The 17199-nt window shown below is 48.9% G+C and overlaps 1 protein-coding gene across 1 annotated transcript in view; it reads left to right on the forward strand.

The window, feature by feature from the left end:
- Positions 1-17199, forward strand: part of LOC119965051 (clathrin interactor 1-like) — a 236983-nt gene that overhangs the window by 205640 nt on the left and 14144 nt on the right. The window contains 2 exon segments of the mRNA XM_038795287.1: positions 1026-1288; positions 1596-1794. Of these exon segments, the coding sequence (XP_038651215.1) occupies positions 1026-1288; positions 1596-1794 (462 nt within the window).

Genomic DNA, 17199 nt, shown 5'->3' on the forward strand with positions numbered 1-17199 from the left:
ATAAATGTTGAGACTTGGGGAGAGCTCGCTGTTCTTCATATAGTGCCATGAGATCCTTCTTCTCTAGAAGGGCAGGTGGGCAGGGCCTCAGGTTTACCTTCTCATCTGAAGAATGGTTCTTCCAACAGTGCAACATTTGCTCAGTGCTGCACTGAACCGTCCATCTAAATATAAGGAGATTTGACCCTTTATTCACAAACAGAAAAATATAACTAAGTTCATATGAAACGTTTGCTACGTCAACTAAGAAAACAAGTAAAAATTACTGACAGTTGAAATTAAGAAGAAATAGATTTTCAGGTTATTGATTGCATCTCAAATTTGCGAGAGGTAAAATTAACTTGTATGCAAGTTGCACCCTCCATCTTAGAACTTATAAGTGTGGTTTATATGCAGTTTAATATGGTACTTTTGTGTTATCTTTCAAACGTTAATGAAAATGTGCTAGTAGGGAAGGGATGATCCCTGGAATGGCGGGTCTAGCATATGAGGAACGGCTGGCGTTCCTGGGATTGTATTCATTGGAGTTCAGAAGGTTAAGGGGAGATCTAATAGAAACTTACAAGATAATACATGGCTTAGAAAGGATGGACGCAAAGAAACTGTTTCCGTTAGGCGAGGAGTCGAGGACCCGTGGGCACAGCCTTAGAATTAGAGGGGGTAAATTCAAAACAGAAATGCGGAGACATTTCTTCAGCCAGAGAGTGGTGGGCCTGTGGAATTCATTGCCGCAGAGTGCAGTGGAGGCCGGGACGCTAAATGGCTTCAAGGCAGAGATAGATAAATTCTTGATGTCGCGAGGAATTAAGGGCTATGGGGAGAATGCTGGGAGGTGGAGTTGAAATGCCCATCAGCCATGATTGAATGGCGGAGTGGACTCGATGGGCCGAATGGCCTTACTTCCACTCCTATGTCTTATGGTCTTATATGAGATGTGATCTATAAACATGAGCTGTGCACGTTAGATTTGCTTTTATTCTGGTTCATTACAACTGCTCATTTCATTCACCGTTACCCCCTTGTAGGCACACCGACTAGTGGGAACTCCGATTTTGGTGACTGGAGTGCCTTCAACCAAGCACAGTCCAACCAGCCTGCCATGTCAAGTGGAGGGGACCTTTACAACAACATGCAGCATGCTCCTGTCCAACCTCCCACAGCTGATATGTTCAATCTGATGCCCGATTTTCAGTCAACCATGACTTCTTCGCAGAGCATGAACTTTGCTATGTCATCTGCCACTACCTTAGCTGCCACTGGTACCAGTATGTCCTTATCCAAATCTCAGGTGGGTGCAGGTTTCTGACCAGGAGTTAATAATGTGTATATATATTAGAGCTTGGCTGTTCAATCCTGATTTAATTTTTATGTTGGATATGAAATGACATGGCCAACAGTTTGAGAGTGTTGGTTTACAGCCCTGCTTGAAGTGCTATTAATTGGGTTTCAGTGAAGTGTAATGTTAATGTTTTGAGCTGTGCGAAATTCCAGGTACTTGATGAGGGGAAACAAAACTGGAGAAACGGGGGGAGTGAAGATTAACCTGATTTTTAATATCGTGTGCTATTTAATACACTAGTGTCTCTCTCTTTCAGCCTTTGCAGATGTTGTCCATACCTTTGTCAAGGCCTACTGCTGTACCCAATATGCAAGAGAACCAGAAAGCAATCAAGCCATCTTTGCCTTCCACTTGGTCAGACCCAAGTGTTAACATTAGTCTAGACTTTCTGACACCGGGAATGCAACCTCCCAAAGCCCAGCAACCATCACTTAACACCATGATGCAACAACAAGGTAAATACACTTACAGAATTATAGAATTATAAAAAGGAATGGCTTCTATTTATATAATGCCTTTCACAACCTCTGAAGTTCCTAGGTGCTTTACAGCCATTGAAACACTTTTTGAGACGTAGTTGCTGTTGTAATGGAAGGAATATGTGTACCTATACCAGCTCTGTTCAATTAGTCCCACTTGTGTGCTCTGTCCCTATTGGAACACAGTTTTTCTTCCTTCAAATATTTATACAATTCCTTTCTAAAAGTTACTGTTAAAACTCTTGCAGGCAATGCATTCCAGACCACAACTTGCTGCATAAAATATTGCACCCTCTTGTCAATTATCTTAAATCTGTGTTCTCTTGTCACCAAACCTGCCATGGGAAACAATCAAAATTGTTCATGATTTTGAACAACTCTGTCAAATCTCCTCTTAAATTCCTCCACTCTTGAAGTGAGCAACTTCAGTCTCTCCATGTAACTGAAATCCTAGTAAATCTCATTTGTACCCCCTATAAGGCCTTGGCATTCTTAAAGTGCAGTACCTAGAATTGAACACAATACAGCTGAGTCCCAACCAATGTTTTATAAGATTTAGCATAACTTTCTTTTTATAGTACCCTCTACCTCTGTTCATAAGACCCCCCTCTACCTCTGTTCATAAGACCATACGACACAGGAGCAGAATTAGGCCATTTGGCCCATCGAATCTACTACGCCATTCAATCATGGCTGATATATTCTCATCCCATTCTCCTGCCTTCTCCCCATAAACCCTGAACCCCTCATTGATCAAGAACTCGCCTATCTCTGTTTTAAAGACACTCCATGATTTGGCCTCCAAAGCCTTCTACGGCAAAGAGTTCCACAGGTTCACCACCCTCTGGCTGAAGAAATTCCTCCTCATCTCTGTTTTCAAGGATCACCACTTCAGTCTGAGGCTGAGCCCTCTGATTCTAGTTTTTCCTACATGTGGAAAAATTCTCTCAATGTCCACTCTATCCAGGCCACTCAGTATCCTGTAAGTTTCAATAAGATCTCCCCCTCATCCTTCTAAACTCCAATGAATACAGACCCAGAGTCCTCAACCACTCCTCGTATGACAAGCTCTTCATTCCAGGGATCATTCTTGTGAACCTCCTCTGGACCCTTTCCAAGGCGAGCACAGCCTTCCACAGATATGGGGTCCAAAACTGCTCACAATACTCCAAATGGGGTCTGACCAGAGCCTTGTATACCCTCAGAGGTACATCCCTGTTCTTGTATTCTAGCCCTCTCAACATGAATGCTAACATTGCATTTTGCTTCCTAACTGCCGACTGAACCTGCATGTTAACCTCAAGAGAAACATGAACTAGGCCTCCTATGTCCCTTTGTGATTTCCTAAGCCTTTTCCCATTTAGAAAATAGTCTATGCCTCCATTCTTCCTACCACAGTGCATAACCTCACACTTTTCCACATTGTGTTTCATCGGCCACTTCTTTGTCCACTCTCCTAGCTTGTCCGAGTTCTTCAGCAGCCTCCCTGCTTCATCAATACTACCTGTGCCTCTGCATATCTTTGTATCATATGCAAACTTAGCATCAGTCCCTTTAGTTTCTTCTTCCAAATTGTTAATGTATATTGTGAAACGTTGTGATCCCAACACCGGCCCCTGAGGCATGCCACTGGCTGGCATCCTGAAAAAGACCCCTTTATAGCCCCACACTGCCTTCTGGCAGTCAGCTAATCCTCTATCCAAGCCAGTATCACACCATGGGCTCTTAACCTATTTAACAGCCTCCTATATGGCACCTTGTCAAAGGCTCTCTGGAAATCTAAATAGATCACATCCACTGATTTTCCTTTGTCTAACTTCCTTGTTACTTCCTCAAAACATTCTAACAGATTTGGCAGACATGACCTCCTCTTGACGAAGCCGTGCTGACTCGGTCCAATTTTATCATGCACTTCTAACTACTCCACAATCTCATCTTTAATAATGGACTTTAAAATCTTACCAATGAACGAAATCAGGCTAACCAGCCTATAATTTCCCATCTTGTGCCTTCCTCTCTTCTTAAACAGGGGTGATATGTCAGCCATTTTCCAATCCTCTGGGACCCTCTCTGCCTCCAGTGATTACTGAAAGATCATAAGAACTAGGAGCAGGAGTAGGCCATCTGGCCCCTCGAGCCTGGTCCGCCATTCAATGAGATCATGGCTGATCTTTTGTGGACTCAGCTCCACTTTCCGGCCCGAACACCATAACCCTTAATCCCTTTATTCTTCAAAAAACTATCTATCTTTACCTTAAAAACATGTAATGAAGGAGCCTCAACTGCTTCACTGGGCAAGGAATTCCATAGATTCACAACCCTTTGGGTGAAGAAGTTCCTCCTAAACTCAGTCCTAAATCTACTTCCCCTTATTTTGAGGCTATGTCCCCTAGTTCTGCTTTCACCCACCAGTGGAAACAACCTGCCCGCATCTATCCTATCTATTCCCTTCATAATTTTAAATGTTTCTATAAGATCCCCCCATATCCTTCTAAATTCCAACGAGTACAGTCCCAGTCTACTCAACCTCTCCTCATAATCCAACCCCTTCAGCTCTGGGATTAACCTAGTGAATCTCCTCTGCACACCCTCCAGTGCCAGTACGTCCTTTCTCAAGTAAGGAGACCAAAACTGAACACAATACTCCAGGTGTGGCCTCACTAACACCTTATACAATTGCAACATAACCTCCCTAGTCTTAAACTCCATCCCTCTAGCAATGAAGGACAAAATTCCATTTGCCTTCTTAATCACCTGTTGCACCTGTAAACCAACCTTCTGTGACTCATGCACTAGCACACCCAAGTCTCTCTGCACAGCGGCATGCTTTAATATTTTATCGTTTAAATAATAATCCTGTTTGCTGTTATTCCTACCAAAATGGATAACCTCACATTTGTCAACATTGTATTCCATCTGCCAGACCCTAGCCCATTCACTTAACCTATCCAAATCCCTCTGCAGACTTCCAGTATCCTCTGCACTTTTCGCTTTACCACTCATCTTAGTGTCATCTGCAAACTTGGACACATTGCCCTTGGTCCCCAACTCCAAATCATCTATGTAAATTGTGAACAATTGTGGGCCCAACACGGATCCCTGAGGGACACCACTAGCTACTGATTGCCAACCAGAGAAACACCCATTAATCCCCACTCTTTGCTTTCTATTAATTAACCAATCTTCTATCCATGCTACTACTTTACCATTAATGCCATGCATCTTTATCTTATGCAGCAACCTTTTGTGTGGCACCTTGTCAAAGGCTTTCTGGAAATCCAGATATACCACATCTATCAGCTCCCCGTTATCTACTGCACTGGTAATGTCCTCAAAAAATTCCACTAAATTAGTTAGGCATGACCTGCCCTTTATGAACCCATGCTGTGTCTGCCCAATGGGACAATTTCTATCCAGATGCCTCGCTATTTCTTCCTTGATGATAGATTCCAGCATCTTCCCTACTACCGAAGTTAAGCTCACTGGCCTATAATTTCCTGCTTTCTGCCTACCTCCTTTTTTAAACAGCGGTGTCACGTTTGCTAATTTCCAATCCACCGGGACCACCCCAGAGTCTAGTGAATTTCGGTAAATTATCACTAGTGCATCTGCAATTTCCCTAGCCATCTCTTTTAGCACTCTGGGATGCATTCCATCAGGGCCAGGAGACTTGTCTATCTTTAGCCCCATTAGCTTGCCCATCACTACTTCCTTAGTGATAACAATCATCTCAAGGTCCTCACCTGTCATAGCCTCATTTCCATCAGTCACTGACATGTTATTTGCGTCTTCCACTGTGAAGACCGACCCAAAAACCTGTTCAGTTCTTCAGCCATTTCCTCATCTCCCATTGTTAAATCTCCCTTCTCAACCTCTAAAGGACCAATATTTACCTTAGCCACTCTTTTTTGTTTTATATATTTGTAAAAACTTTTACTGTCTGTTTTTATATTCTGAGCAAGTTTACTCTCATACTCTATCTTACTCTTCTTTATAGCTTTTTTAGTAGCTTTCTGTTGCCCCCTAAAGATTTTCCAGTCCTCTAATCTCCCAGCAATCTTTGCCACTTTATATGCTTTTTCCTTCAATTTGATACTCTCTCTTATTTCCTTAGATATCCACGGTCGATTTTTCCTCTTTCTACCGTCCTTCCTCTTTGTTGGTATAAACCTTTGCTGAGCACTGTGAAAAATCGCTTGGAAGGTTCTCCACTGTTCCCCAACTGTTCCACCATAAAGTCTTAGCTCCCAGTCTACCTTAGCTAGTTCTTCTCTCATCCCCTAGTAATCTCCTTTGTTTAAACACAAAACACTAGTATTTGATTTTACTTTCTCACCCTCCATCTGTATTTTAAATTCCACCATATTGTGATCGCTCCTTCCGAGAGGATCCCTAACTATGAGATCATGAATCAATCCTGTCTCATTACACAGGACAAGATCTAGGACCGCTTGTTCCCTCGTAGGTTCCATTACATACTGTTCTAGGAAACTATTGCGGATACATTCTATAAACTCCTCCTCAAGGTTGCCTTGACCGACCTGGTTAAACCAATCGACATGTAGATTAAAATCCCCCATGATAACTGCTGTACCATTTCTACATGCATCAGTTATTTCTTTGTTTATTGCCTGCCCCACCATAACGTTACTATTTGGTGGCCGATAGACTACTCCTATCAGTGACTTTTTCGCCTTACTATTCCTGATTTCCACCCAAATGGATTCAACCTTATCCTCCATAGCACCGATGTCATCCCTTACTATTGCCCGGATGCCATCCTTAAATAACAGAGCAACACCACCTCCCTTACCATCCACTCTGTCCTTCCGAATAGTTTGAAACCCTCGGATATTTAACTCCCAGTCGTGACCATCCTTTAACCATGTTTCAGTAATGGCCACTAATACCACCATAATCTCCTCAGCTATCTCCCATAGAACCCTGGGGTGTAGTCCATCTGATCTAGGTGATTTATCCACCTTCAGGCCTTTCAATTTCCCCAGAACATTCTCCTTAGTGATGGCCACAACATTCACATCTGCCCCTGATTCTCCTGAAGTTCTGGCATTACACTGGTGTCTTCCACCATGAAGACTGATGCAAAGTAACTATTTGGTTCCTCTGCCATTTCTTTGTTTCCTGTTACTATTTCTCCAGCCTCATTTTCCAATGGTCCAATGTCTAATCTTGCCTCTCTCTTACCTTTTTATACATTGAAAAAAACTCTTGCTATCTTCTTTTATATTACTAGCTAGCTTACACTCATATTTCATCTTCTCCCCCTTTATTGCTTTTTTGTTGTCCTCTGCTCGCTTTTAAATGTTCCCCACTAATCCTCGCCAACTTGTATGCTTTTTCTTTTGCCATGGCTGCCTCATCCTCCCCTTAGCATGTTTCCTCCTCCTTGGGATGAATTTCTGTTGTGCCCTCTGAATAACTGCCACAAATTATCGCCATTGTTGTTCCACTGACTTCCCTGCTAGGCTCCCCTTGCAGTCAACTCTGGCCAACTCTTTCCTCGTGTCTTAGAAGTAGGTCATAGAATCCCTACAGTGCAGAAGGAGGTCTTTCGGCCCATTGTGTCTGCACTGACCCTTTTGAATGAGCTACCCATTTGCAGGCCCCAATTCACCCCGCCCTATCCCCATGACCCCGTAGCCTAAGCTGCACATCAAGGGGCAATCTAGCATGGCCAATCCACCTAACCCGCACACCTTTGGACTGTGGGACGACGGAGTGCCTGGAGGGTACCCATGCAGACACTGGGAGAACGTACAAACTGCACACAGATAGTGACCCAAGGCCGGAATTGAAGCCTGGTGCTGAGGCAGCAATGCTAACCACCATGCCGCCCTTTACCTTTATTCGGTTGTAATATTGTTGGGTCTGATTCCAGCTTCTGCCTCTCAAACTGCAGGGTACATTCCATCATATTGTGGTCACTGCCCCTTAAGGGTTCCTTCACCTTAAGTTTCCTAATCAGGTCTGCCTCATTACACATCACCAAATCCAGAATTGCCTGTTCCCTCGTGGACTCTACCTCAAGCTGCCCCAAAAAGCCATCTCGTTGACGTTCCACAAATTCCTTTTCTTACGATCGGCTACTAACCTAATTTTCCCAGTCCACCTGCATATTGATTATTATAATATTACCTATCTTATATGCCAATGCCTTTTCTATCTCCTGATTTATTTTCTGCTCCTCATCCTGACTACTGCTAGGAGGCCTGTACATAACTCCCATTCGGTCTTTTTTCCTCAGCGATTCCTCAACTCTACCTCCACAGATTCAATGCCTTCTGATCCTATATCGCTTCTTACTATCGATTTAATTTCATTCCTTACTGACAGTGCAAACCCGCCCCTCTGTCCATCTGCCTGTACTTTTGATAGGACGCATATCCATGGATATTTAAATCCCAGCCCTGATCCCCTTGCAGCCATGTCTCTGTGATGCCCACAACATCGTATCGGCCAATTTAAATGTATGCAACAAGCTCATTTACGTTTTTTCGTATGCTGTGTGCATTTAAACACAACACCCCCCCCCCCCCAGTCCTGGATTGGCCCCTTCTGATATTTGTCCCCTTTTTTGCCCTGCCTGAAGTGATACTCTCTTGTTCTAATACGTGTTCTGAAAACTTTACTAACCTCTTCTGAGCCCTCGGCCCCTTTAACTAGTTAAAGTTCTTATCCCCCCATTCTTATTGACCTTCTGCCAATTAGCTTGTGGCTCGGGTAGTAATCCAGAGATTATTACCTTTTTGCTTTTGTTTTTTAATTTAGCTCCTAGCTGTTTATACTCCCTTAGCAGAACCTCTGTTCTTGTTCTCCCTATGTCGTTGGTACCAACGTGGACCACATCAACTGGATCTTTGCCCTCCCGCTCCCAAGTTCCTCTGCAGCGATGCGATATCCCGAACCCAAGCACCAGGCAGGCAACACAACCTTTGGGATTCTTGATCCTGGTCACAGAACAGTATCAATGCCCCTAACTATATTATCCCCAATTCTGATGACATTTCTTTTCTCTCCCCCCACGTGAACGGAGTGTGCTCATTCTCCCTGCAGTCCCCGTTCCCATCCACACAGAGCAAGGATCTCAAATCTGTTGGACAGGAAGGAAGGGCAGAAGTTCCTGCAACCCTACCTCCTGGATATAAATATGTTTTTGTAACAACCCATTCAACTTGAACTGCCATCTTCAAAGATTTGCATATGTACTCCTCCTCCAAACCTCTCTACCAGTTAGTTTATATTTAACCTCCTCCCATTTGCTCAAGGATGCGATTTCGTTTCAGCACACTGGCCTCTTATTTCTTACCACGCCATTGTCTCATTTTTTTGTAGCTGGAACCATTCTTCTAGTTCACATTTGGTGTGAAGACTTTGTTTTTTAACAAACAATTTTTAATGAGGTATTTTTTTTTTTAAATAAACAATTTTATTGAGGTAGTTTTTGGCTTTATAAAGAGTTACAGACATCATCAGAAAGGAAGCAAAAAAGGCAAAAATGTGCAAACATCCACATACTTTCAATACTTCCACCGTAACATATTGCACAAGCCCGCTCCCCTCCCACCGGTACTACCCGCCATATTTTCCCTCCTACTCTACTCTTACCCCCCCCTCCCCCACCCCCCCTGCTGACGCTCACTCTCCTGCAAAGAAGTCAATAAATGGTTGCCACCTCCGGGTGAACCCCTGCACAGATCCCCTCAAGGCGAACCTAATTTTTTCCATCCCCAGGAAACTCGACATGTTCGCAAGCCACCACTCAGTCTTCGGGGGCTTCGAGTCCCTCCACGCCAATAATATTCGTCGCCGGGCTATCAGGGAAGCAAAGGCCAACACATCGGCCTCTTTCTCCCCCTGGACACCCGGGTCTTCCGAAACCCCAAAAATTGCCACCCCTGGACTCATCACCACCCTTGTTTTTAGCACCTGGGACATGACCCCCCGCAAAATCCCTCCTGGGGCAGCAGGGTAGCATGGTGGTTAGCATAAATGCTTCACAGCTCCAGGGTCCCAGGTTCGATTCCCGGCTGGGTCACTGTCTGTGTGGAGTCTGCACGTCCTCCCCCTGTGTGCGTGGGTTTCCTCCGGGTGCTCCGGTTTCCTCCCACAGTCCAAAGATGTGCGGGTTAGGTGGATTGGCCATGCTAAATTGCCCGTAGTGTTCTAAAAAAAGTAAGGTTAAGGGGGGGTTGTTGGGTTACGGGTATAGGGTGGATACATGGGTTTGAGTAGCGTGATCATGGCTCGGCACAACATTGAGGGCCGAAGGGCCTGTTCTGTGCTGTACTGTTCTATGTTCTAGTACCCCCTCAGCTCAGGGCATGCCCAGAACATGTGAACATGGTTCGCTGGTCCTCCCGCGCACCTAGCGCATTTGTCCTCTATCCAGAAAAATTTGCTCATCCGAGCCACCGTCATATGGGCCCGGTGAACGACCTTAAATTGGATCAGCCCGAGCCTAGCACATGTCGCGGTCGAGTTTACCCTACTCAGGGCCTCTGCCCACAGCCCATCCTCCATTTCCCCGCCTATCTCCTTCTCCCATTTAAGTTTCAGTTCCTCTGTCTGGGACCCTTCCTCCCTCATGAGCACCTTATAAATACCCGAGACTCTACCCTCCCCTTCGTCACTCCCAGAGACTATTCTGTCTAGGATCCCCATTGGCGGGAGGCGCGGGAAAGATGGGACCTGTCTACGAACAAAGTCCCGCAACTGTAGGTATCTAAAATCATTTCCCCTTACCAACCCAAATTTCTCCTCCAAGCTCCTCAAACTCGCGAAGCTCCCTTCCAGGAACATATCACCCACCCTTCCCGCCCCTGCTCGCCGCCATACTCGGAACCCCCCCATCCATTCTGCCGGGGGCAAACCGATGGTTGTCGCAGATTGGCGCCCAGACAGACGCCCCCATCTCCCCCACATGCCTCCTCCACTGGCCCCATATCCGCAGGGTCGTCACCACTACCGGGCTGGTGGTGTACTTGGCCGGCGGCAGCGGTAGAGGAGCCGTGACCAGGGCTTCCAAACTGGAGCCCCTGCACGAAGCCACCTCCACCCGCTCCCAAATAGACCCCGTACCCACCATCCACTTCCTTATCATAGCGATGTTGGCCGCCCAGTAATAATTGATCAGACTCGGCAAAGCCAGCCCTCCCTCGCTGCGGTTCCTCTCCAACATCGCCTTCTTTACCCGCGGAGACTTTCCCGCCCAGACAAAGCTCATGATCAGCCCATTAACCCTTTTGAAGAAGGACTGTGGGATAAAGATCGGGAGGCACTGAAAAATAAACAAAAATCGAGGGAGGATTGTCATCTTTACAGTCTGCACCCTCCCTGCCAGCGACAGCGGGAGTGCATCCCATCTCCGAAACTCTCCCTTCATTTGCTCCACCACCCTGGCCAAATTTAACTTATGCAGCCTGCCCCAGTCTCGTGCCATCTGGATTCCCAAATACCGGAAATTTTCCTCAACTAGCCTAAACGGTAGCCCTCTCAATCTGTTCTCCTGGCCCCTTGCCTGGACCACAAACATTTCACTCTTGACCGTATTTAATTTGTATCCTGAGAACTGGCCTAACTCCCTCAGCATTCCCAGTATAGTTCCCATCCCGGCCACTGGGTCCGACACATACAGGAGCAGGTCGTCTGCATAAAGAGAAACCCTGTGTTCAACCCCGCCCCTCACCATCCCCTTCCAACCCTCTGCGGCTCTATGGCTCTATGGCCAGCGCAAACAGCAGCGGGGAGAGCGGGCAGCCCTGCCTGGTCCCTCGGTACAACCTAAAGTACTCCGACACTTCTCTGTTGGTCCTAACGCTGGCCCTCGGGGCCTGATATAATAATTTGATCCAATCCCTCCCCGAACCCAAACCGTCCGAGCACCTCCCATAGATAGTCCCACTCCACCCGGTCAAAGGCCTTCTCGGCATCCATTGCCACCACTACCTCCACCTCTCTACCCGCCGGGGGCATCATTATCACATTGAGCAATCTCCTCAGATTGGCCGCCAGCTGCCTACCTTTCACGAACCCCGTTTGATCCTCCCCAATCACCTCCGGTACACAGTCCTCCATTCTACCCGCCAGTACCTTTGCCAGGAGCTTGGCGTCTACATTAATCAGGGAGATTGGCCTGTAGGATCCGCACACCTCCGGGTCTTTACCCCGCTTCAGTATCAGAGATATGGTGGCTTGTGACATTGTCGGCGGCAGGGTCCCTCTGTCCCTTGCCTCATTGAAAACCCTCGCCAAGAACGGGCCCACCAGCTCAGAGAACTTCCTATAAAACTCTACTGGGTATCCATCCGGCCCCGGGGACATCCCCGACTGCATGGCCTTTAGGCCCCCCAATACCTCCTCTACTCTAATCGGGGCCCCCAGCTCTTCCACTCGCCCCCCCCCCCCCCCAACTGTTGGGAATGTTAACCCGTCCAGAAACCTTTTCATCCCCTCCGGTTCTTCCGGCGGCTCCGAAGTATACAGCTTACGATAGAAGTCCCGGAATACCCTATTCAATTCTGCCGGATCCTCCACTTTGCGCCCCCCCTCGTCCCTCACTCTACCTATTTCCCTGGCCGCCTCCCTCCTCCTGAGTTGCTGCGCTAACAGTCTGCTAGCCTTTTCCCCATACTCGTACACCACTCTCCTCGGCCCTGCTCGTGGATAGTGCCCCCAGTTCCGCCTGTAGCCTCTGCCTCTCCCTGAGTAAAACCTCCCCCGGGGACTCCGCGTGCTCTTCATCTATCCGACCCATTTCCCTGACCAATCTATCCATCTCTGCCCGGTCTGCCTTGGCTCTGTGGGCCCCAATTGAAATCAGCTCCCCCCGCACTACTGCCTTTAGCGCCTCCCACACGGTCGCCGCTGAGACCTCCCCAGTGTCATTCACCTGCAGGTAATTTTTTATACATTTCCGAAGCCTCTCGCAGATCCCCTCCTCCGACAGCAGTCCCATATCTAGCCTCCATTGCGGGCGTTGATAACTCGCTCCCCTGAACTGCAGGTCCACCCAATGCGGGGCATGGTCTGAAATGGTAATTGCTGAGTATTCCGTGTTCTTTACCTCCCCCATACAGTCCCTACTTATTACAAAGAAATCTATCCTGGAATATACTTTATGGACGTGCGAGTAAAACGAGTAGCCCCTTCCTGTTGGCTGTCCCTCTCTCCAGGGGTCCACTGCCCCCATTTGCTCCATAAACCCTTTCAGCTCCCTTGCCATTGCTGAGAGTCTACCCGTTCTGGGACACGACCGATCCAAAGTCGGGTCAAGGACCATGTTAAAGTCTCCTCCCATTATTAGCCTGCGAGAATCCAAGTCCGGGATCTTCCCCAGCACTCTTTTAATGAAGTCCACGTCATCCCAGTTCGGGGCATATATATTCACCAGCACCACTCTTCTCCCCTCCAGTCTGCCCCGTACCATCAGGTATCTGCCCCCCCTGTCTGCGGATATGCCCTCTGCCTCAAATTGCACGCGCTTGTTGATCATGATTGCCACCCCTCTGGACTTCGAGTCCAAGTCCGAGTGGAAGACCTGGCTAATCCAGCCCTTCCTTAGCCTGGTCTGGTCTGACACTTTCAGATGTGTCTCCTGCAACATAATTACGTCCGCCCTCAGGGCCCCCAAGTGCGCGAACACCCGCGCCCTCTTAACCTTCCCATTCAGTCCCTTGACGTTCCAGGTGATCAGCCTGGTCGGGGGGCACATCCCACCCCCCCCACCCCGCCGGTCAGCCATAGCCTTTCTCGGGCCGGCCCCTGACCCGTGCGTCGCGCCATTCCTGGCCCGCCCTTTGGCTGCCTCCACCCTCTGGCTGCCTCCACCCTCGACCTCCTTTCCAGTGCCTATTTCAAGTCCCTCTCCCGTCAGCAGAACAACCCCCCCCCCTCCCCTAACCCCATCCCCCGATACCCCCACCCCTGCCATCTACTGGCTGTAACTTCCCCCCCATCTGACTTCCTTGACTAGCCAATCTGCTAGCCCGGTGACTCAACACTCCAGCGCCTTCCTGCCCCATTCCCCTTGTTTCCCCGTCCTCCTCCCCACCCACTGGGGCAAGCCAGCTCCAGTGTCTTCCGCGAGCTGCACAAAAAGCCCAAACAGGAAAAAAAAAAGGAAAAAACCACAGAAAAAAGAGAAAAAGCACATAAATGTCCATGAACAAAGGAAAGAGTCTCAAATGTTCCGCTTGGCCCCTTTGGCCCAGGAAACCGTTGAGCAGCAGTCCAGGCACATTCGGCGCTCCTTCCCACAGAAATCCTCGGGCCCTAACTCGCGTCCTTGGGGCCTCCTTTCGGGACCAGCCCCAGGTCCCTCACAAAATCCATCGCTTCTTCGGGCTCGGAGAAGTAGTGGTGTTGACCCTGGTGCGTGACCCATAGCCGAGCTGGGAACAGCAGACCAAACTTCACGTGCTTCTTGAACAGCACCTCCTTGACATTCTTAAAGGCTGCTCGCCGCCGAGCCACCTCCTGGCTTGGGTCCTGATAAATGCGGAGAACACTGTTGTTCCACATGCTGCTCCTGGCGCTCTTTGCCCACTGCAGCACCCGCTCCTTGTCCACGAACCTGTGGAACCTAATCACCATCGGGCAGGGGGATCCGCCCGGCCGCCCCTGCCTTGCCTGCACTTTGTGTGCCCCCTCCAGCTCCAGCGGTCGCGGAAAGGCTTCGGCCCCCATCAGCTGCTTCAGCAGGTCTGCTACAAACGCTGCAGCATCAGCTCCCTCCGCCCCCTCCGGGAGGCCGACCATCCTCAGATTGTTCCTGCGGACTCTATTCTCCAGCTCCTCCACTCTGTCCAGCAGTCTTCTCTGCCGCTCTTTCAGGCCGTCCACTTCTAGCGCTGCAACCGTTTGCGCATCCACCTGCTCCTCCACCGCCTCTCCCAGCTCCTTGACTTTAACATCCTGGGCGTCCAGCCTCTGGTTCAGCTGATCCACCGCTTTCTGGATTGGGTCCAAGCTGTCCCGCTTCAGCGCTTCAAAACTGGACTTCATTACCTGGAGCATGTTATCCAGCGCCAGCTGGATTACTTAGGTCCCAGGTAATTTTCTTCAGGTCCTTGTCTCTGTCCCTTTTTCTCCTTCTTCTGCCTTCTGGAATCCCGCTGTTCCATGTGCCGCAGCCCGCTCCTCAGCGCCTTCGCTGCCGCTTTCCTTTGCCCAGCTCCTTAAATTTTTCCCCTCCTGGGCATCTGAAGTGGGTCCAAGCTGTCCCTCCTCAGCAACTCCAAACTTTTTTTTCCCTTTGTCCTGGAGGAAGGAAGGTCCGTGGGTCCGCCATCTTACCCTTCAGGTCAGCTTTCTCCTTGCCTCCGTCTCTCTCTCTTTCTTCCTCACCTGCTGGCCTCCCACACTTCCATTTGCTGCAGCTCGCTCTCCTCTTCTTTCACGGCAGCTTTTCTGCCGCCCCCGTGGTCCCGCTATCGCGGGGAATCAGCTGTTCCGCCCCGCCGGAGTGAGAGCCCACCGAATGTGCGGCTCACTCGGACATCGCCGCCACCGGAAGTCTAATGAGGTATTTTTGGCACAACAAACAACCACAGTACAAAAAACAATAGAGTGCAAAGAACAGTAATAAAAAAAAACAGCCGCCGACATCCGTCCCTCCAAGGCCCGCCTATTTAACCCCCTACTCTATACTACCCTACCCTGGCAGGAGTGGGAAGGATGGTACCTGCCTGTGCAGAAAGTCTCGCACTGTAGATATCTGAAATCATTCCCTGCTGTCAGCCCGAACTTCTCCTCCCGCGCCCTTAAGCTAGGAAAGCTCCCTTCCAGAAACAGGTACCCCATCTTCTCAATCCCCGCCCTTTGCCATATCCAAAATCCCCCATCTAAGCTCCCCGGAGTGAACCGATGATTGTTACATATTGGGGACCAAACCGACGCCCTCACTGCACCAACAGATCTCCTCCAATGTCCCCAGGGCCGCCGCCACCACCGGCCTGGTGAAATATCTCGCCGGTGGGAATGGCAATGGTGCTGTTACCAGCGCCCTTAAGCTGATGCCCCTGCATGAGGCTGCTTCCATCCACTCCCAAGCCGCCCCCGTGCCCACCACCCACTTCCTTATCATCGCAATATTGGCCGCCCAGTAATAATTACTAAAATTTGGCAGGGCAAGAACCCCCGCCCTCCGATTCCTCTCGAGCATCACCTTTTTCATCCGTGGGGACTTACCCGCCCAAACAAAGCCCAAAATGTTTTGTTGATCCTCTTTATTAAAAAAAAGACCGCGGTATGAAAATCTGGAGGCATTGGAACACAAATAAAAATGTCTGCAATATCGTGATCTTAACCGTCTGCACCCTCCCCGCCAGTGATAGCAGGAGCGCATCCCATCTCCGAATCTCACCCCTCACCTGCTCAACCAGCCGGGACAAGTTAAACTTGTGTAACCGGCCCCAGTCGCGCGCCACTTGTATCTCCAGATACCTAAAGTTGTCCCTTACTAACCTAAACGGTAGCTCCCCCAGCCAACCCCCCTGGCCTCTTGCCTGGACTACATACATCTCACTCTTTGTCATATTCAGTTTGTATCCTGAAAACCGGCCAAATTCCCCCAGAATTGTCATAATCTCCCTCATTCCTGTCTCTGGATCCACAACATATGAAATGAAATGAAAATCGCTTATTGTCACGAGTAGGCTTCAATGAAGTTACTGTGAAAAGCCCCTAGTCGCCACATTCCGGCGCCTGTTCGGGGAGGCTGCTACGGGAATTGAACCGTGCTGCTGGCCTGCTGTGATCTGCTTTAAAAGCCAGCGATTTAGCCCAGTGTGCTAAACCAGCCCCTATATAGGAGCTCCTATGCACCTGCATCAGCCCCTTTAGGGAGACCGACAATTCTCAAATTCTGTCGCCGCACACTGTTCTCCAGCTCTTCCACTTTTTCTGACAGCCTCTTCTGCTGACCCTTCAGCATCCCCACCTCCAGCTCGACCACCGTTTGGTGGTCCTCCTGGTCTGCCAGCGCTATCTCCAACTTCTGGATTGTCCGAACCTGGGTATCCAGCCTCCGTTCCATCCGATCAATCGACTCCTTTATTGGGTCGAGACAATCTCGTTTCTGTCTGGCGAAGCCCTCTTGGATGACCTGCATCAGCTCCTCCATCGATGGCTGGGCCGTCGCAGCAGGGGTCCGAACCTCGGCCATGTTAACTTCAGAAGCCACGTCTATCCAGTCCTCGCTTATCTTTCTGTTTCTTCCCTTACGGTCCCTTGGGGTTCTCCGTTCCATGCACCACTGTGTGGATCCAGTACTTAAATGTCCGCACTTTCCAAATTAAGACTCAAAACCACGAAAAAGTCGTGGAAAAAAAGGTCCAAAAGCCCGGCCAAAGCGGGAGCCAC

Source organism: Scyliorhinus canicula, chromosome 4 (genome assembly GCF_902713615.1).
Source record: "Scyliorhinus canicula chromosome 4, sScyCan1.1, whole genome shotgun sequence".
NCBI lineage: Eukaryota > Metazoa > Chordata > Chondrichthyes > Carcharhiniformes > Scyliorhinidae > Scyliorhinus > Scyliorhinus canicula.